This window comes from Canis lupus, chromosome 6 (assembly GCF_048164855.1).
Source record: "Canis lupus baileyi chromosome 6, mCanLup2.hap1, whole genome shotgun sequence".
Classification (NCBI taxonomy): domain Eukaryota; kingdom Metazoa; phylum Chordata; class Mammalia; order Carnivora; family Canidae; genus Canis; species Canis lupus.
In genome coordinates this window covers 1,425,953-1,447,783 of record NC_132843.1, presented here as the reverse complement: position 1 = coordinate 1,447,783, position 21,831 = coordinate 1,425,953, and the positions used below count along the sequence as shown (strand labels likewise).

The window sequence follows — 21,831 nt, the reverse complement described above, 5'->3', positions numbered from 1 at the left end:
GTCTATCATGAATGAATAAATAAAATCTTATATATAAAAAAGCAGACACTGAAATGACATAGATGACAGAATTAGTACAGAAGAACCTTAACAAAGGTATTATAAATATATTCCAGATGCTCAAGAAGATTGAGGAAAGCATAGGCATAAAGAAGAGAAAAATGGAAGAGAGAGGAAAAAAGATCCAAACTAAACTTTTAGACACGAACAGTAACACATCCGAAATGCAAACTACACTGGACGGGATTAATGGTAGGCTAGACTTTGCAAGAAAAGACTAGTGAGCCTGAAGACACAGCAATGGAAACTATCCAAAATGGAGCATGGAGCACACTTTAAAGAAGAAAGACTTAAAAAAAAAAAAAAAAAAAAAAGGCAGAGTTTGGTGAGCCATTGGAAAATACGAAGATAAACAGAAGACATAATTAGAATCCCAGTGGGTAGAGTAGGGGGTGGTGGTGGCAATGGCTGAAATTTTTCCAAATTTGATGAAAACCATAAATGTACAGATCCAAGAAACTCAATAAACCCCAAATGGAGGAAACAAAGAAACACCAGCCCAAGGTGTATCCTCTTCAGATTACTGAGGCCTTGACTTACATTGGCTTGTCTCTCATTAATGGGCCTGAGAGGGATGCCTGGGTAGCCTGGTGGTTTAGCGCCGCCTTCAGCCCAGGGTGTGATCCTGGAGTCCCGGGATCGAGTCCCACATCAGGCTCCCTGCATGGAGCCTACATCTCCCTCTGCCTCTGTCTCTGCCTCTCTCTTTGTGTCTCTCAGGAATAAATAAGATCTTAAAAAAAAAATGGGCCCAAGACATGATAACTGCACCCACAAAATGGGAAAAGCACACAAAAAAGGGAGCAGGAAGCGAATGGATGCAGTTGATGTGGCATGAGTTTCAGGAGAGAAGGAAAGGCTGACATGGTGACTGGTGGCAGGTCTCACTGGCAGGGCAGGGCTCAGCCATCTGGGAGACTGGCTCTCACTCTGCTGCCGCAGGCCCCAACCCCATACCCGGATGCAGCTAGATTCCTGCTGTTTCTGCCTGATAACCAGCACCAGAAGCATCTAGAGATGCAGATTTGCTGTCTCTTTGCTGAGTGGCTCCTGTGGTCCCAGAGCCTGGCTCAATTCAGGGAAAGAAGCCCAATCGATGGCAAAATCAGCAAGCACAGCAGATACCTGGAGATGTAGGATTAACTCCACTTCTCAAAAGCCTAAAAATAGCCCCGACCACATTGGAAATCCCAGCAGTCCCACTGGAACACACAGCAGGACACTGCACCTGCAGAGATTACAGGTCAAGGGATAAAGAAACTTCCAAGTACTTGGAGTTGCCAGAGAATGGCCCCATTTCAATTCTGGGGGATGTCAGGCCTGCCACCAATGCCCACAGCATAGCTGAGAGTGGGCTGTCGCACACATCACAGTGGGACACCCTGGACCTCAGCAGGTGTCCAGTCCTGCCCACCTACCACTGCGGTAAATCCAGCTGCACCTTGTCTGAGCAACAGGCCAAAGGAGTGTGTATGCACTGCCCAGGCAGAGGATCAGGATCCGGCTGGAGGCAGTTGGAGACTGTGCTCCTGCACCTACCTGCCAGGCTGGGAGGACCTTCTCGATGTCATTCAGGTTGATCCCATCCGCATCTTCTAGCTTCCCCTTTCCACACCTGCACCAGAAAAGATAGAAAGGCACTGAAAAGTTGGCATGTTCGTGTGTCTTATCCCAGCCCAGCAAGCAGGGAGAGCAGGGACAGTGAGGAGACCACCTGGCCCTGCCTCCTCAAGGCCTCCAGGGTCAGTCTGTCCCACCCAGAAGGAACAGCCCCGGAGACGCGTGCCCTCCTTCCCCCGCCTGGCAACACAGGCCCTGCCTTGAGAATGAAGGATGTAGTGCAGGCGGGAATGCTAGGACCAGTCCAGGTGCAGGGAGCACTAGGGTTACATCCAGCCCCCAGGGAAGTAACAAGGGACCTGAGCTCCCCTTGACCCTTCCAGGCAAAGACGCTAAGCTCCTTGCTGTAGAATACCCCCAAAACCGTCACAGCTCCTCCAAAGGCCCATCACCTAACGCAGTAGACCAAAGGGACAATGACCAGGCAACTTTCTTGAGGTCGCACAGGCCCACCACAGGGATTTCTCCTTCCATGGCCCGCTTCTGGGCCAGTCCAGCAAGCCCATTGGGATGCTGGTGCTGTCTTCATGCCCTATGTGGGCAGGCCTATGCTCAGGCCACAGATGCCGACCTCAGCTGTCAATCAAGCACCCCTGTCTTCTGCATGCTAAAGGTGCAGACTCTGGAACCAGACTGCCGGGCTGGAACCCCAGCTGCAGCCCTTACTAACTGGGTGACCCTAGGCAAGTCACTTAACTTCTCTGGACCTCAGTTTCCCCATTTGTAAAATGGGGATCATTAGTGGTATCTAAGGTGGCAGGAGGATTAAGTCAGTTATTGAAGTGCTTAGAACCATGCCCGGCACATGTGCACCCCCCATACACACCCATATTTACATACCATATTTAATGGTAAGCGTATTGTTATGGTAAATATGGGTAATAATGACATCAAGTTATAATAAGATAAATAATATGGTAAGTATATTATTACCACCAGGGCTACTGCTCCTAATACTGTTTATAGCTGTATTGCTACTATTACTGTTTTTGCTACTATTTTCCTGCTACTGCTATGGCTGCTGCTGGAGGAAGAACACAGGCACAGAGACATTAAGTCAGGGCACCTGGGTGGCTCAGCGGTGGAGCGTCTGCCTTCGGATCAGGCCGTGACCCCAGGGTCCAGGATGGAGTCCCACGTCGGGGTCCCCGCATGGAGCCTGCTTCTCCCTCTGCCTGTGTCTCTGCCTCTCTCTTTGTCTCTCATGAATAAATAAATAAAATCTTTAAAAACAAAAGAGAGAGCCTAGACTCTGGAGCCGCCCCGGCCCATGCAGGTTACTCATTTCTGTGCTTCCTAGTTCTCATCAACTGCCAAGGGAAGATAATAATGCTCCTCCCTCCTTAGGTTTGGTGAGTTTTAAATAATATGAGGTGAGCACTTGGAACAGGCCCAGGATAGATTAGTTAGTGACCACTGCTCAGTGTTATCATTAGGGACCCCGGCACCTTGAGGGCCACTTGGCATGAGGGCTGTAGCATTTTCCAGCCGCAGAATTAACGCAACTCTGAAATTCCAGAGCATTTATTGGTTCAGTATTTGCAGGGCATCTCTTGTGTTTTTGGCCCTGTCCACCTCCCTGGGAATCATGGAAAATGAACCCAGCCTAGTTCCCACCCTCCACCACTCACAGCTCTTGGGAAGCAAATCCTCATCTAAGGGCAGTGAGCAATAATCACTGTTGGGGGGTTGGGGCAGCATGTGACAGATGTCACGAAAGCCTTCCAGGTGGAGGGGCCGCAGTGGCTGCAAACCCCAGCAGGGCTGGGGTGGGCAGAAGAGGGTAGGAGGCCGCGTCCTTGCCCCTGGCTGACAAGTGCTCTAGTGTGGGCTCCGGCCAGGGCTGGGCCCCGGCATAAACCATGCATAGACCGGGCAGCACAGGCATAGACCGGGCAGCACAGGAACCCAGAGGAATGCTGCCCAGAGGCATCCAGAGGGTCTGAGGCAGAGGGAGGGAGGTGGGTCATGAGCTGGTCAAGCGGAGAACTTGGGGGAATGTGTCCGGGGCAGAGGGCAGCAGGGCAATGGCCTGAAGCTAAGCCCGAGTCTGTGGCCATGGACCTCAACGAGCCTGCCCGGCGGAGGGGGCGGGGGAGGCGAGGGTGGCCAGGGGGCAAGATGGTGCTAGAAGGCCAGGGTGGGAGGGGAGTAAGGAAGGTGTGATGGGCACGCCCCCTCCACCTCCACCCTTGTGATATGCTGGGCTGCCTGCAGATAAGGAGACAAAGAAAGGTCTAGAAACATCCAACTATCTTTGAAGTGCAGGCTGGTTGGTGAAGGTACCAGAGGCTCACATCTGGATCATCCGCAGGGGCAGCGGGAGGGGAGGAAGCTGGGGACCTGGCTGATTGGGATGGCTGACACCCTGTCCCCGGGTCATGTACCCCACAGAGGGACTCCTGGCCACCCTGAGCTCCAAGCACATGCTAGACAGCAGCCTGGCCCAGCCTGGGCACAGCCTCCCATCCGCCCCTCAGCAGCCTACAGGGGCGTGGGGGGCTGTGTCCAGGGACGGTGCTGTCCCCCCAGACCCAGCCGGCTGGGATTGGCAGCTGCCTGGAGGGCCCCCAGGTTGGGAGGGCAGAAGGTTGCCACAGACCGGCTGAGTCACTGCTGCTGCCAGGGTTTCCACGGCAACCGCCTTCTCTGATTTCTGTCCCTCCATGGCAACATGGGCTGCGGGGCGCCTTGGCAACCACGGGGGACCCTGCTTCTGAGGGACACACTGGGCGGCTGGGCTCCAAGGGCGACACAGCCTCTGCCTTGCCCACAGGTGGCCACTGGACTGACACCCGGGATCTGCCAGGAACAGGGATGCTGAGTCCTGCCCCCCCTGCTCTACCTCAATCTAATAGGGTGCCTCCATGCAGGCTGGCTCCCCTCTGTAAGCAAAACACGACTGGGGAGTTCTGATGGAACCCACACAGGCTAGACAGTGGGGAAAGGAGCCGTGCTGAGAGGCTGGGGGCCCTGGGAGAGTATGAGCCAAGTGATGCACTGCCTCTCCCCAGAAAAATTCACACAAGCAGATGATTTTGCATGAAAGTTGAAGGGGTTAAGCTGATCCACAGGTGCTCCGGTGTGTGGATGGCTTGAAAAGGCCTCACATCATGGCTCTTCTACTTGGGCAAGCTAGTTGGCCTCTCGCAGATGCATTTCTCTCATCCTTGAACTAGAGACCAGAACATCTCCCTTCCTGGGCTGGTGCTCATTTCACTACTACTGTGTGTGTGTGTGTGTGTGTGTGTGTGTGTGTGTGTGTGTGTGTGACAGGGTGGTCAGAGTGGGGTGGGCAGCAGGTGAGACGCAGTGACGTTTAATGGTGGGGGCGGGGGGGGGCACACGACAAGTGAAAGCCATCAACATAATAAAAAAAAAAAGGGAGCACAATAAGTGTCAGCAAAAGACGTGCAAAAATTGCAAGCCCTGTACATTGCTGGTGGGAATTCAAATTATTCAGCCCCTGCGGAAAATAGTTGGGCAGTTCCTCAAAAATCTAAGATGTGGAATTGCCATGTATGGCACTGTGATTTATACAGGTATATCTGGTCTTTGTCCCCAGTCTTGGTGCAGAAGTCCTAAATTCCTTGGAATTTCCTAAGCAATGACAGAGATCAAGGGGTCTGTTTTTATGTTAATGAGGCAACTTATGCAAAAACACCTAAGGAACCTGAGGGAGGGGGCTACTTGACAGGGGACCCCACTGTGGGATTGAAGGGTTAGAACTTGCCAGAGACAGCCAGCCTCATATCTGCACCCTGCCCTGCTCCCCTTTCCCATGAAGGGAGCCCCAGTGAGGTGCAAAAGGAAGAAGCCAGAGGAAGGAAGACGCAATGTCCCCAGGACTCTTAGCAATCCTGCTCCAGGGGGCCACGCGCGTGCTGGGAACCCGGAGTCTGTGCTGGGTGTGGGCGGAAGCACCGGGTCCTGGCCCCTCGCTAGTGCATCCCAGCCTGCAGGCTCTCGCCTCATCTTCCAGACTCCTACCCGGACCACAGCCGTCATTCTCACCAGCTGTGGGCCATCTGGATTCCACAATCACAGCCTCTCTCTGTCAGAGGATGCTGACCCCCACCGGGGACACACCAGCCCTGCCTGGACTCAGTCCGGGTTTATAAAACAGAGAACGGAAAAAAACCCCACCCAAACCCCATCTGTCTCAAGCCCCTGTGTCGGCCACCCTGCTGTCCTGAGGTCAGCCCAGGCCCGGACACATTGTGGAGAGAAGAAGGCGATGCCGACATGTGAAAAAAGCAGAGGAGGAGACAGCCCGACACTACACTGGCAGTTCTCCAGGTGGGGCCCCGGGACCAACAGCACCGGCACCCCCGGGAACTCTTCAGGAATGCACGTTCAGGCCCCACCCCAGACCTCCTGGTCCCGAGTTCAGGGCGCTGCTCCGGGTGTTCCGACAAGTCTCCAAGCGGCCCTGACCAGATGTGGGGAGACCCGTGGCGCCAGATGGCGGACAAGCAGGGAAGGGGAGCGGTCCCGGGGGGAGGCCAGGGAGCCTGCCTGCGCTTCTCGGTGGAGCGCCTCTCTGGGCAGCAGCGCCGGTGTCCTCGGAGCCGCCTACCCCCGCGCGGCCCGGCCACGGCCACGGCCACGGCCACCGCTTACCCTTCCCGGTCGATGTGCGGCAGGGGCTGCTTGGGCGTGTGTCTCAGCTTCCGGTGGAACTGGGTGAAGTCCAGCTTTTCGGGCTGCAGGTCCCAGGTGGCACCACTAGAGGGTGAGAAAAGACGAGGCAGTGAGGTGAGGGGGGCTGCCCAGCGGGGACACGGGGACACGGGGGGGGGGGGGGGGGGCACCCGGCCAAGGGCAGGGTCAAGGCCAGGGGGTGAGAGGCTGCTGCGAGGCCCTCACCGCTCCTCAACGCTGCTGCCCAATGACGCGTGTCCCTAAACACACGTGTTGCTTTGTTGCCCCCTCTACGGTGGCCCCCCCAAAGCACGGCCATCGGCTTTCACACCCGCCTTTGAGGACGGCGGCAGGAGAAGGGGCCCGGAACCTGTCAGAGAAGCTTCTGAGGCAGCTCTGAGGGCGAGGCGGCCAGTCAGCGGGACAGGAGGCCGGTGCCACGAGTCCCGGGCCCCGGAGCCCGGCGTGCTTCCCTCCCGGGCCGGCGCTGCGGCTGGAGCCCCCGGGCGTCCGCCAGCTCCACGGCCGGGCCGGGCGAGCACAGCTCAGGGCCGCGGCCACCGGAGCCCGGAGCCATCTCTCCCCAGGGGAGTGAACACACGGTCGGCCCCGCTGGCAGACCTGTCGGGGGCACCAGCCCCCCACACTGACGTGACCCTGGCCACTACCTCTCCTTCCACCCCGGCCCATCAGGAACCTCCCAGAGTCCGAACCGCTGACAACCCCTCCTTCCCCCAGGCCTCTCCTCTGCAGGCCCCCCCCCCCCCCCCGCAGTGCCTATGACCCCAGGCTGGGGGAGGAGCCGCAGTCACTGACTGGCCACCACAGCCCCTTCTCTGCTCTTCCAACCACCAGGCCACCCTCTGCCTTCCCACCCTCTCCCCGGCCGGCCGACTGTTAGCACCGGGCTTCTCTTCCCCTCAACCCTCTCTCAGACTCCTCCTCCTTGTCTTACTCTCTCTCCCTTGGATGCTCCCCCCTCATTTCCCTGCCTTCAATCTTCTCCTCTCTCTCTCATCTCCTTCCTCAGCAGCCTCGTCCCTTCTACTTCACCCCCTTTCTGTCTTCCTCCACTTCCTGACCAGCGAATGCTCCACGTTTACTCAATTTCCAAAGACCCCGCAGGGCTTCTGTAAGGACAAGACAGCCAGAGGCATACGCCACGCACAAGAGGGATTACCTGAAGGAATCAAAGGTGTTGGCAGCCCAGATATCCGTGCCCAGCATGTCCAGAGAGTTGTCTTTGCTGCCGTTCTGGAAAAGACGGGAAATGAAAGGGTGGCGTTATTTGCTTGGTCCGGGCACTGAGGACAAGCAGGCAAAGGCTCATTCCCAGAGAGCGCTGCAGAGGCCTCCGGTCTCTCCCCTCGGTTGGTTATTCTGGGCAGCCTGTAGGCTGGAGCAAGCTGCTGGAGTGAGCAGCCTGGCTAGGGCACCCACTGAGAGTCACAAGGACCCCTGGCCTCTCCCCGGGCACGGACCCTCACTTGGGTGGCGTCTGACAACTGTGCAGTCAGGTGGAGAAATAGCCTGAGTCTCTGCTGCCCCCAGCCCTGTCCTCAAAGCCTCCACACTAGTGAGCTGTTGCCACCACCACCAGCCCGACGGCAGCGGCCTCTTCCCGGCACAGAGGCAGGCCCGCATCGAGGGGCTGACTTCCTCTGGAGTTGGGTCCCCACTTCCCCACACCAGGCAGCACTGAAAAGCCCCCACTGACCATGGCTATACTAGTGATTAAATTCTCTAAGTCACCCTCTCCAGTCCTCGTCCTCCAACATTCCCTACATGATGTATCCCATAGGAAGAAAGCACTTTATTCCATCCAGTTTCTAGAATTTGGCTTCTCTGCCCTTTGGCTGCTGATCCCCCCATGTTCTCCAGCAACTTGCCTTGGCTCCTGACGCCATCCATCCCTCGCGACCCCTGGGGTCCACCTTCATCATCACACCCTTTAAAAACCATGCTTCTGCCTCCAGTCAGCTGGGCATGTGCATATGCCTTATGGCCCAGAAGTCACGTCCAGGTATAGACACGACCGAAATGTGCGGAGATGTTCACCAGCGGTGTGAAGCCCAGAGGCAGGGGCAGTACTCCTCACGCTAGGGCCACACTGGCAACCACTGAAATGCTTTACCAGCAGAGCAGACACATAAATTGTGGCCTATTCACGTACTGGAATAGTACACGGCAGGGGAATGAACAAACCAAAACAACGTATAACAGTGTAAGCAAATCCCCCAAACACAAAGTAGAACCAAGAACCCAGGCGTGAAGAAGTCCCGACTCTATGGTTCAACTTATATAAAGCTCAGGGGGTCCCCGGGGGGGCTCCGTCGGTGAAGCGTCTGCCTTCGGCTCAGGTCATGATCTCAGGGTCCTGGGATTGAGTCCCGCACCAGGCACCCTGCTCAGCAGGGTCTGCTTCTCCTACCCCTCCTCCCTGCTCACGTTCTCTCTCTCTCTCAAATAAATAAATAAAATCTTTTAAAACTTTACATAAAGTTAAGGAACAGGCAACTAATTAATCTATAAAGAAAGAATCCAGATAGCACCTGGAAGGGGGGCCCTGGGGGGCTGGTAATGTTGTTCCTTGAGCTGGGTGTGGGTTACATAAATGTGTTCAGCTTATGAAAACCCGCTGAGCTGTGCAGGGTGACGTGTGCACCTCCCCAGGGGCCAGCCCGTGAACGGTCCCACCTGCTATCTTCCCTGGTGGCCGCCCACCTGCAGCCCGCAGCCCACATCACCCCAGAGCCTACTGAACAAAGAAGCCCCAGGGGACTAGAAACGAACCGGAACCAGGCTCAACGAGCCCGTCCCTGCCTCTCCCACTGACCAGACGCCAGCTCTTTAACAAAGAAGCCTTGTGATCTGGGGGCTGCGTTTGGTTAGAGTCGCTTCATTTTGGTCCCAGTGGTCAGAGCTGGGCGGCACGCGCCGCTCCCTCACTGCAGCATTCCCAGCTGGCCCGGCTCACGGCCCGCATGTGGAACAACCTCGTTTCCAGGGACACGGAGCAGTTTGCGGGTGCGTTTCAGCCTTCAGTCAGTCGGAGGGACAGGGGCACAGTGGCTGGTAGACAGGAGGAGTGGTCCAGCCTCCAGGGGTGGGGGCAGGGGGAGCAAGTGCTTGGACTCTCACCGACACTGGCAAGAGAGCAGTAAATGGGGGTGGAGGGGACATGGGGGTGGTGCGTGACCTCATCAATGAAATTGGGACTGGCCCCTCCCTGTGGCACGACCAGCCCGAAGCCCCAGGTTCTAAGTGACAGGCTCTCTCCGCCCACTGTCCCCTGAGAGCTCCCACAATCCTCTTGAGAGTCACCCCCCCTGACTCGGGGCCGTAAGCCTCTCCATCCCGGGCCACGCGGTGGCTCTGTGCACCTGCGGGCTTCCTACCACACCTGCCCAGGCTGCATCCCTGAGCCCTTCCATTACGGACAGTGTCCTCCTGACCCCACACTGCACCTCCCCTGCCCCCCCGCAGGTGGACCCCACCCTGCAGGGCTTGGCTCCTCCACCCACGTGGCTGACGTGTGGCAGCACAGTCCAGCCATGGCAGTTCCCACTCCGATCTCCTGGTAGGGACCCCTCTTCCTGCACCAGATGGGACACCCTGGCTGGCAGGCATCTCCCTGGGTCCCCCAGGGCTCTTTGCTCACTGCCTAGGAGGCATCTGCAGAGCTTCAGTAAATGTTCACTGTCTTCTTCCAGCTTGTGTTTTCCTCTTGCCATGATGACCTTGCCTCGTGACCTCAGTGAATCCGGACATGAGATTCCTTGTATTCACGTAAGGCGGCCTCTGAGAGATGGGCTTCTTCCGGCTGGCATGCACGCTGCCACCAGCCCTCTCCCACCGGGGGCAGACATCACTAACCCACTAGGGCCTGATTTACAGGCCTCGAATCAGCTGGCTGCTCATGTTCCAGTTCACCCCCTTCGTCCCTTCTTGCATTGCCTCATTGTCCCCCCACCCCCCAAGTCCTGGGACCTGGCTTGCTTCAAATGCAGCTTTGAAATTGCATAAGGCCAGGGACTCTTATCAGCCCCCACGAGGAGACAGTCCCCAGGCCTCCTGAGATGTGAGCTGGCACGTTCACCACACCCTTCCCCGACCTCAAATGTAATCGCCCGTGAACATTTCACAATTCTTTTTTTTTTTTTAAAGTAGGCTGCACGTCCAACGTGGGGCTTGAACTCATAGCCCTGAGATCAAGAGTCGTGAGCTCTCTTAATTGAGCCAGCCCCCACAGGTAGTAGGACGTCTCGAATGCAAAGGTCAAAGAACAATAACAACAAAATCAAATAAATAAATCCTGCTTCTGAAGCACATGTCCAAGACCTCGCCCAGAGTGCAGTTCACTGTCCTGCAGGGTAGCAGCACCAAGTCCCTTTCCCTGAACCCTGACCCTTTAAACACCCAACTGACTCTGGCACTTACAAACTCAGCTTAAGGGGGCCACTGCTTGTCATTGTTCCTTTCTAAGAATGTTAAATTGTGGGGCGCCTAAGTAGCTCAGCTGGTTAAACATCCGACTTGAGGTTTTAGCTTGTGTCATGATGTCGGGGTCATGAGATGGAGCCCCGCATCGGGCTTCATGCTCAGTGGGGAGTCTTCTGGAGACTCCCTCTCTCCCTCTCTCCCTCTGCCCTTCCCTCAACCCACACACTCTCACTCTCTCTCTCTCTCAAATAAATAAAAAAGTTAAATCTTCCAGTAAGTTTTTTTTCGCCAAACTGTTTTCCTGGGATAAAATGCACGTAACATAAAATTTACTGTCTTCGTTTTCAAGCATACAGTTCAGCAGTGTTAAGTCCGTTCTCACTGTCATGCAGCCCTTGTCACCGTCCATCTTCAGAACCCTTCTCACCCTCTAAAACGGAAACGGTAGACGCCACCCCCACTAACTCCCTGTCTCGCCTCCCCCACCCCCCACCCCCGGCCCCCAGCCCCTACCTTCCTACTTTCTGGCTCCATGACTGGCACCACTCTGAGCATCTCACACAAGTGGAATCATAGCCTTTTGGTGCTTTACTGACTTTACTTAGCACAATGTCCTTGAGGTTCATGCGCGAGCCCCAGGAGCGGGTAGGCCCCTTGATGACAGCTGCCTTCTCTTCTTGTGCCTCTTCTTGGCCTCTTCCTGGCCAAGCTGGGCTCACAGTAGGCCCGCCTCCAATGCCTGCACCTCCATCAAGCGGATTCTAGCCTGTACATGGGGGATGGGCAACCCTGCTGCTCTCATCATGTCTGAAAGACTGAGTCACGGAAGAGGATGTCAAGAGCCATTTGCCAACCCAGGATTCTGGGCCACTGGAGAGCGAGGAACGTGGGCAGGAGAGAAAATGCCCATGACAAAGGGATGGGAAGGTCACGGCCAGGAGAAGAATAACGTGGACGGCAGGCCTGGAGCTGCGCCACTCAGTGGCCCTGGAGGAGGTGATGGCACTGAGCAAGCAGGAGGACCCTCGGGTGCCAGGGGCTGTGGGCTGGCGGTTGGGCCTGTCCATGTTGAACAGAGCAGGAAGGTAAGTCCATTAACAGGTGAGGGGGCAAGGCTGGAGAAGCTCCCAGTGAAAGTCTTGGTCGCAGGGGATGACCGACATATGGTGGCTCTACTCGCCACAGTAACTGGCATAGAACAAGGATCGGACACTTCCTCAGCGCGTTGCGGTGGAAGGTGACAGGGACGCAATCACCGCATGCAGCCGTTTCTCAACAGGCACTGGAGACACTGCCTGGCGCTTGGAAGCAAAATCGAGCTCCTTCAAATCTCAGCCCAGGGAGGAAAGACCCTCGCCTGCCGAGCCTTCCTTGGCTGCCCCTTGTCAATGCTGAGATGGCGGTCCAGGCAGTGCCTGGAGGGGCCAGGCCTCACCCGGCCGAGTGACTGGGTGCAGCAGGGAAATGAGACCACCAGTTCCCCAGCCCTGGGCTGGCAGCATCCAAGCCGATGGGGAGCCACCTTGCCGCAGCACGTCAGGTCCTGTCAAGACCCTTGAAGTGTCTGGAGAGTCCCCCTTTATGGAGTTCTGGACACCAGTCCTTGAACCTGGCAATCCTCCCTATATGCGTGCATGCACCCATGCCTCCTGCTCCTCAAGGCCTCCTGTGGTTACAGAGGGGTTTGCCCATAAGCCCATGTAGGCTGTACAAGCCCAAGAGGGGCAGGGGCTTGCAGACAGACAGACCCATGGACAGGCAGACGGCAATCTGGTTTCTGGAACGTCTCACCTGAAGCCAGACCCAACTCACTCTCCAAACCGCCCCTACCCCATTTTCCCACATGGAGGAGCCACATGAGAGGCGAGGTCAGAAGGACAGAGCAGAGGGTGGCCTAGGCCTGGCCCGTCCCCAGGCACTCCCTGCTCTCTCCAGCCTCAGGCTTCGGCCGCTGCTGCCTGGGCCTGGCTTCCCGGGCACACCAGCAACGTCAGTGTGGAGGGCTCGGAGGCCGCAGGGTGCTGCCTAGGGTGTGGGATTCTGTTCCTCTTTGGACCACTCTGCTCTTCCCGGGCTCAGAGGAACTAATGTCCTCCCTGCGCCCAGTCTGGGTTTCTGATAGGATCCAGCTCAAGACCCCCCCTCTCTGCACCTCTGCAGTGTCCTCAGAGCTTGTGCCCCAGGAACCCACTCCACAGCACGTCCACCGCTTCCCGACTCTGACTGCAGAGCTCCCCGGTGGTGTTCTAGAAACACAAATCTACTGGCTCTCAAAGGTCACTATGCAGCACAGTCATGTGGAGACAGGAGCACAGCCAGGTTAGATTTAGGAACAGCTATGGTGGTCCACGAAACACTTCTGCTTTTTATTTTTTATAATTTTTAAAAGTTTTTACTTATTTATTCATGAGACACACAGAGAGGCAGAGACACAGGCAGAGGGAGAAGCAGGCTCCATGCAGGGAGCCTGATACGAGACTCAATCCCAGGACCCCGGGATCATGACCTGAGCCGAGGGCAGATGCTCAGCCCCTGAGCCACCCAGGCACTGCAAGAAACACACTTTTAGAAACACTGGATATTAAAATGGTTTTGTGGGGAGCAAAAAAAGTTCAAAAAGGCTCCGTCAAATGTTTGGGATACACTGAGTTAAGATTGTTAGATAAATTGCTTTATTGCTAAATTTCTCAGGGCCTTTACTGGCCTTGGATGGATGTTGACTCTTCAAGTAGGTGGTGATGCAGAATGCTGTATTTTCCAAACTCTTCTGGCCAGAACCCCTCCTCATCCTTCCTCTTTATTCCACAGAACATTCCTCCCGCCTCACAGGACCAGGGTTTCACAGAACCTACTTTGGTAAACAGTCATCTAATGCTCTTCCCAGTGACTCTGCATCCCCTCAATTAGAAACCCTGTTTTGTTGCATCCCTCTGTGCACTGACCCTGCATCCTGGCCACAGGACCCAGCATCGTTCCTTAAATACTTTTTAGCAAGGATTCAGGTGTCCGGGCTCTGAGACTCCCTCTTTGCCCCCCACAAAACAACACTGGTTTCTTTAAGAACATCCCCCGGTCTGCCATTCCTGTGGCCACAGCTTTTCTCTGAGCCCCATCCTCTCCCCAGCCCGGAGGTCAGCCCACCCCTGTCCCCCAGGTCGCTGCAAGGCCAAGGTTCTGAGAAGCCTAATCAGAAGCAGCCTCCCTTTCCAGCGGATGGTTTGTAGCACTTAAATGCTGCCGAATCCTTCACAACAGCCCCTTTTCCCTGGCAATTAGGGGGCCTCATGCCAGGGTGAACCGTGCTACTCTCAGAACAGAGCACAAAGGGATAATGAATACTTTAGACCATGTGGAAAAAGAAAAGGAAATAGCCTGCCCATGGGCAGGGAGCCCGGAGCTGCCTCTGAGGGCCCTGTGGGTGCGCCCAGCTCTCCCCAGCTCGGGGGTGGGGTGGGGGGCTGGACTCCGGGTGATGATAACAGCAAACGCACTAACGTAGCACCGGCCAGCCTGAGTGCTTCACACTGGTGACAACCATAGGATGCCATCACGGATGAGAAGACAGAGGCTCGGAGAACCTGCCTGTGTTCAGAGAGCTAGTTCCCAGGACAGGAGTGTAGACGGTGTGGCCCAGGGTTTAAGCTCTTCACCGTTGCACCGTGCAGTTCTACGACCCCACTATGGGGTGGCCCTGCTCTAGTGCAGTGACGTGTCTATCCCTGACGCACATCTGGGTTCTCTGGGTGCATCTCGGCCCACGTCCGGGAAGGTGGGTACTGGAGGAGGGAGTTAACTGCCTGCGGTGAAGAGCAGAGGCAATCTGGGGTGTGAGCGCGGATGCATAAGGATGGCGCAGAGCTCTGGACTCAAGCAGATGAAACAGGGTGGGAGTGAACACTGGACGCTGGAAGGACAGGCTCAGGCAGGAGCAGTGGGGAAGCACGCCCTCCCCGGTGCTGCTATCTTTCCGTGTCAGGACACAGCCGCACAGTGGCTTTTGCTCATGCACGTGCAGCTATGTGTGTCGACAATTCCAGCTAGAAGGGTGCAGAAACTAAGCAGAACTTGACTGAGTAGGACAGCGGGCAGCAGGAGGGCCGCCCCCGTCACCGGGAGGGTCACACGTGCAGCTCCAGCCAGAGGAAGCTGGGGCACGTCGGTCCGGACCTCCGCAGTATGTCCGCGGTTTGTCCACGGCATCAGGGGACACCGAGGCAGGGTAGCCAAGCCTTTGGTCCTGGCCTCCCATAATGGAGCCGGGCAGGGGAACAGCTGCACACAGCCTGATGCTGGACACCAGGAAGAACAGGGCGGTGGAGCCCTCGCTCCTCAGAGGGCTCCCTCTCCCAGTCCATCTCCCTTCTCAGTGTAGAATGTTCTTCCACAGATTCCGCCCATCACGAGGGCCAACAGCAGGCCAGACCTTAACGTGGCTTCTCTGGCTTCTCAGACACGGGTTCCTAGCATAGCTGAGGGGAGGGCCTTCCCTTTAAACACACACGAAAACTCTCTCTGTCCTCTCCGAGGACTGCGCCCCAACTCCCTTGCTCGGCCCTGACCTGTCACCACAGGTGGACTAGCCCAGTGCTTAATTCTGAGGCCACCACCCCTGCTCTTGAAGGTCTTAACGCCCAACCAGGAGTCACAGGAACAAGATGAACAATGGAGGCTAGCACGTCTGCTGGCTTCGGGGACCGAGCAGAGGGACTCCGAGGCTCCAGCAAGCGCTCACTCTTGTGAGTAGTAACACAGTTTGGTCTAAAAGTGGGGAGAGCAGGGCCCCAGGCCTGCAGACTGCATCCTGGAGGGCTCGGGAGAGTCACCCGGCTCCTCGGACCCGTGCTGCTCCCTCTGCACCACACGCGTTCGGGCTGGACTGGAGATTCCCCAGCCGAGGCGGGCACAGCGGGCGGACCATCTGAGACCCTGACATGAAAGGCCCAGGAAGGCATCTCCTAGGCCCAAACGGGGCCCCCTACAGGCTGGGCCCCACCTCCCCTTAGGCTCCAATTAAATCAGAATTTGAGAAACAGTCCTGTCCTCGTAGCTCCGTGAGTGTGCGTGCGTGCGTGTGTTCAGCACCAAGGACAGCACCCCACACACGGGGGAGGGGGGTGGGGGGTGCGGAGACCATGAGACCCTCCCTGGGTGGCACCAGAGCTGGGTTCAGGAGCAGGAAAGACCATTCTTTTCATTCTGGAACTTTCCTATTGATCTATCCGTTCTGTCCCTTCCCCCTCGACCCCCACTGTCTTTGAATTAAGACCCAAAAGGAAGACATGGGAGATAATGACTGAAGCCTGTGACCAAGTGTTATCTCTGAATCCGATCCTTTCTGCCCATTCTCTTTGGCTGACTGAGTTTGTGCTTTTGGATTTGAACAGCCGTGTTATTTGAACTTGCCCTGGACTGGGCCACACCACAGGCCACTTCTGGCTGGCTTCCTATTCGGCATCTGCCGAAACACTGGGGGCTCGTCGATTATCCGCATCATCCATGCGGCCCAATGCCCTGTGCGGAGAAAGGATCCCATCCTCCAAGCCTCCTCACTAGGCCTTCTTGAAGCTCTCCAGGCCCCAGGGATACCCCCTTCCTGCCACCCCTAGACTCAGAACCACAGAAGGCCAGGAAGGAAAGGGACTGAGCCCAAGGGTGCCCTGTGGGTTCTACAGACGTGCTCCCAGGGCAATGAGGTAGATGGAGCGGGAGGGACAGACAGCAGGTGGGCTCCCCCTTCCCCTGCCTCACCAAGCAGTTTTGCCGCTTTTGCTTTTCTGCATGGGATTCACTGAAAGTTTCTGATGAAAAAAAAAGTTTCTGTTCTTTAAAAAAAAATTAACTTTTATATTAGATCATTGTAGATTCACATCAGCTGTAAGAAAGAACACAGAGATCCTCATCCCTTTACTCAGTTTCCCCCCAGGGGGAAACTTGTAAAATTACAGTTTCAATAGTCAAACTAGGATATCGACACTGATGGAGTCAAGATGCAGAACATTCCCATCAGCACAAGGTTTGCACCTGTTGCTTTTTTGTACCAAACCCACTTCATTCTGCCCCTCCTTTTCCTAATCTCAGGAACTGCTAACCGATTCCCCGTTCCTATCATCTTGTCATTTCAAGGATGTCCTATGTATGGAATCAGAGTATGTAACTTTAGGGGACTGGCTTTTTTCACTCGGCATGGTTCCCTGTAGATTCACTCGGGTTACTGCGTGTGTCAGGAGCCGATTCCTTTTTACTGCTGACAGCCACAGCTTGTTTTAACTGTCACCTGTGGAAGGACATCTGGGTTGTTTCCAGTTCTGGGCTATTATAAATGAAGATGCTATAAACATTTGAGTACAGGTTTTTGTGTGAACATAAGTTTTCATTTCTCTGGGATAAACACTCAGGAGTAAAACTGCTGGATCATATGGTATTTGCAGGTTTGGTTTTTTCAGAAACTGCCAAACTGTTCTCCCGAATGGCTATACCACTTTTCACTCCTACCAGCTACGTACGAGTGATCCATCCTCTCTGTATCTTTACCAGCATTCAGTGTCATCATTATTTTTTTCAATTAGCTATTTTGATAGGTGTGAAATCTCTCATTGTGGCTTTGATCTGCATTACCCTTACAGTTAATCATGCTGAACATCTTTTTTGCATGCTTATTTGCCTCTGTACATCCTCCCTCCTCAGGGAAAAATGTCTCTTCATGTCATTTATATATTTTCTAATTGTATTGTTCTAAATGCTGAGTCTGGGGAGTTCTTTATATATTCTGGATACTAGTCTTTTGTCAGATACATGTTTTGCAAAATTTTCTCCCCGTTATTTGTCTCTTCATCCTCTAAACCGGGGTTTTCCCAGAGCAAAGTTTTTAATTTTGATAAGGTTCAACTTCTCATCTCAACATTAACATCTACTGATGGTCTTTTTTCCATTTAGTTTGAAATATTTCTGGTTCTTAGTATGACAAATTATTTTCTTAAATTACAATGAGGACACTTTCATGTTATGTCATGAGACCTTGAATTGTATTTAAATTTTCTGTTTAACTGTCTTTTTGTGATAACGCTCTGGCAGGGAAAGGCAGGAGGGGACACAGCCCCATTACTGCCAATAGAGGTAGACATCCAGGGTGCACTTGTTATGGCTCCATGGAAGTGAGAGTTCCAGGACACCACAGAGTCCCCAGTGACCCTACGTGGGGATGGCCTCATTACCACTGGGCACGGTGGAAATCCCAACTTTTTATTAGAATTTCCTGTGACGCAACGCAGCAGGGAGGGAAGGGGTGCCTCCATACTGCTGACTGGGGGTGGAAGTTGAGGCCCCCACATGGTCTCCAATAACACCACAGGGTGGCTAGGGATCCTTCTTACAAGCTGGCAGGGATGAAAGTTCCAGCTTCCTGCCGGGCCTTCCCTGACACCACCCCAGGAAAGGCGGGAGGGCTCATTACAACCCTGTGAGGCTGGCAGTCTAGACTCTCACTGGGTATTTGCTGGTGTGGGTGAGGGTAGAGCCACACTTTCTTCTGTGCTATTTGGTTGGAGTAAAGCAGTTATCATCTAAAACTTTTCTATCTTGATAGGTTGCCTTTGCCTGGATCTTTGCTTTGAGAGAATAGACTTTTTTTTTTTTTTTTTAAGATTGTGTTTATTTGAGAGAGAGAGAGAGAGAGAGCACAAGAAGAGGGGAGGGGCAGAGGGAGAGCAGGAAGCCCATCGTGGGGCTCAATCCCAGGACCCTGAGGTCATGACCTGAGCCGAAGGCAGATGCTTAACTGACTGAACCATCCAGACGTCCCTGAGAGAATAGACTTTTTATTGGGACTTTAAAAATCTGTGTCCACTACCATTTCCTCATTACCTCTTTCTTCAGCTCCAAGTCTGGGATATTAAAGGCAAAGAGAAAACCCAGGGAAGTCACCACTGTGACCTTGCTCAGGTCCCCAAAGGCCTAGCTGGTCTGCCTTCTCATCTCTACCTTTCAGAATCTTATGCTTGTTTTTTTTTTTTTTTTCAGAATATCCAGGATTTCACTTAGCAGGAGGAATTAAAATTAAAAAAAAAAAAAAAAAGAATATCTATTCCATCTTCCTCAAAGCAGAAATCAAGGTCTGTATTTTTAACAAAATATTTTGATGGCCTTAAGTCTAGATCATCTTGGTTTTTTTTTAGGGAGACAGGCTACTGCAGTCTGCCCCATGACTGAACCATAAGTCAGAGGGACAGAAGCTAGAACCCATATCTCCTGGCTCTCAGTCAGGCACTGTTCCCATGACAGCATGGTGATTCCTGCCCCAACGCCTGCGCATCTGACCTCCTCTGCCAGCTGCAAGCTCCCCAGCAAATGCCCCACTGCTGTCTGTGTTCACATACTGCTCTGGACTATTGTTTTCCCATGAGAGAAAGTCTCACTTCTCTAGGCAGATTCCAGGTTCTCTGAGGACAGAGACCAGGCCACATGGTTCATACTACTTACAGCAGGGGCTCCACAGATCACTGCTGACTGTTCCCCTACAAATCAGCCATCGACACTGTTTTAAATATTATATCCTGGTTCCTCCAGGTGAGCTGGAACCAGAAGGCACCTAGAGGACAGGGATGGGTATTATCTTCTGGAAAATAGAGGCTCATGTGCTGGAGCACCAGAGTTTGCAGAACCAGATCATGCCAGCAGGACCGTGTTCAGCTCGGGGAAGCTTATTAGGAGGACTCATAGTCCATAGTTACAGTGCTCCCAGGAGGGAACTCAGGGTGGGACAGGACCTATGAACCATCGGGTCGTGTCCCAGGCATCTCAGCGCTGCGGTGTAAGTGCCTGTCTTCTCTCTAACCTTTATGGAAACAAAGACTGTGTGCATCACCTTCACCATCCCCCTTCCCTTCCCACTTCCCAGCAAGCTGCCCTCCATGAAGATGTGCTGACTGGATCAACGAAACTGATAAATACACAGAGGAACAAGCCAACTTAACTGTGACAAAGGGAAACAGCTGTAGGAATGAGGACTTTTAGTTTAAAATGCAGATCGGCCGTGCTGCCCTGCTGTGAGAGGGACCCAACAGTCATGAACAAAGGGAATAAAACGAACACCATCAACTGGAGTTAGGACAAGGTGGTTTGGGGCCAAATCAAAGAAAGATGTTCTAATCAACGGAGCTGCCTAACAATGTTCTGAGATGCCTTTTAAAGCAGTGAGCTTCCCATTACTGGAAATGGCCAGCAGCTCCACAGCCACGTGCAGAGGTTCCTGCACTGCAGGGTGTGGGGGGGGGGGGGTTGGATGGGGTGACCACTGAGATCCTTGTCATTCTGAGAGCCCGTGATGTTTTAGGGTTCACAGGATACCCGCTTAGCTCCAGATCTGATGTGGGAGAAGGAGGTCAGCTCCAGTTTCTGGGGGGCTTCTCCTAGAGGTGGCACATGTAATAGTTATTCTAGCCAGTCACCAAATGGTCTGGTCTCCTGAATTCCAGGTACATAGTGGGATTATATTTTTTAGTGTGCTTGTGGTTGGGTGGGACCATGTGACCACCGCCTGTGGTTGTGTGGGACCATGTGAGTTCTGGGCAACAAGCGAAGAGGGGAAGTGATGTGTATCATATCTGGATTGGAGTGTTGACTTGCCCATGCAAGATCCTTCAGGGGTCCTTTTCCCTCTGTTGTGGTGACTAGTGAGAATGGCAACTGCTTCCCATCAAGCTGGATCCTGAATGGGTTGTTTAAAGTTACCGAGGTTCAAGGCTCTTTGTTGCTGTGGCACTACCTGGGCAATACTAATTGATGCCAGGGGACAGGCTTTACCTGGATGGAACCAGAGACAACAGAAGGTACGCAAGGTACACCAGCAGGGGTGGGGATGGACAGCAGTTCCAGCATCTCAGCAGGGTGCACAGATACCTCTGTATCTACCACCCTCATTCCCACCTATAACCCCCAATGCAAACTACCCACTGCAGGTGTGCTCCCATCTGCTGCCCTAACATCCCAATATTATACCCAACTTCAGTTCAAGCCTTGTGAACACCATTTCTCCTCTCTTCCCCTCCATCTGGTCAAGCATCCTGATTATTCCTGAGGGCACAGATCAGCTCTCTTGCCCTGCAAAGCATCTCTCTACCCACAGAGATGAACAGAACCACTCTTTGGAATGATTGTAGTATCTGTGGTCAGGAGGTCTCTTTGGGGGACTTACCTGGGTGCCTTTAGCCTGTTCTATGTTAACTAGCCTCTACTCTAAAAACAGGTAGTGAGCCCAAAGACTCCAGTTCATCTGTGTCTGCCACACCTACAGGAAATACTCAATAAATAGAGAGCAGCGCCATGAACATGACATTTCTTAAATATCCACAGAGGTTAAGTAAAAAACTAGGTACTTCTACTAAGATATCATTTGTACTAATGAGTTTTTAAAAAAAGACTTTATGTATTTATTCATGAGAGACACAGAGAGAGGCAGAGACACAGGCAGAGGGAGAAGCAGGCTCCCTGCAGGGAGCCCAATGCAGGACTCAATCCTAGGACCCCAGGATCACACCCTGGGCCAAAGGCAGAAGCTCAACTGCTGAGCCACTGCTCAGAGGCTCCACTGCTGTTGTGCACATTAATTTTTTTGCTTGGCACTTCTGTGCAGACAGAGAAGAGCTGCTAGCTCCTGACCTCATACAATCTTTCATATGCCTTTGGCTCTCTTCCCTGAATGCTAAATCCCATGCTGGCACCTTGAGACATTTTCTAAATGCACCAGATTGCAGTCTCCCCTATTAGCTACTTTCCTGTAAATCATCTCCACAATGATTCCCCTACTACTGTGAAAAGCTGGGAACTACTGCAACTTCCTAACTAAGTGACTAGGTGATGGATGAGCTCTCTTGGAAAGAGGCTGCCAGGATGCCAGAGAGTCCCCAGTACGGCTGAATCCCAATTGTGGGCAGGTGGAGAGCCCATTTTCCTCCGAGCTCCTTCCTCCCATCTCATGGGACTCAGCCTGCCCGCGGTTATCCTCACTCTGTGCCTCTGAAAGGACTCAGAGAAAGCAAAGTTTATCCCCTTCTCCCTCTCCCTGTATTA

The 21,831-nt window shown here is 53.9% G+C and overlaps 1 protein-coding gene across 7 annotated transcripts in view; it reads right to left on the bottom strand.

The window, feature by feature from the left end:
* The window catches only part of CTIF (cap binding complex dependent translation initiation factor), a 281,791-nt gene that overhangs the window by 170,556 nt on the left and 89,404 nt on the right, over positions 1-21,831 (bottom strand). For all 7 annotated transcript variants that reach the window (XM_072828536.1, XM_072828539.1, XM_072828542.1 and 4 more), the window contains 3 exons: positions 7,505-7,578; positions 6,304-6,408; positions 1,600-1,675 (listed from right to left, as the gene is read on the bottom strand). In XM_072828536.1, coding sequence (XP_072684637.1) covers positions 1,600-1,675; positions 6,304-6,408; positions 7,505-7,578 — 255 coding nt within the window. The remainder of the gene's footprint in view (positions 1-1,599; positions 1,676-6,303; positions 6,409-7,504; positions 7,579-21,831) is intronic.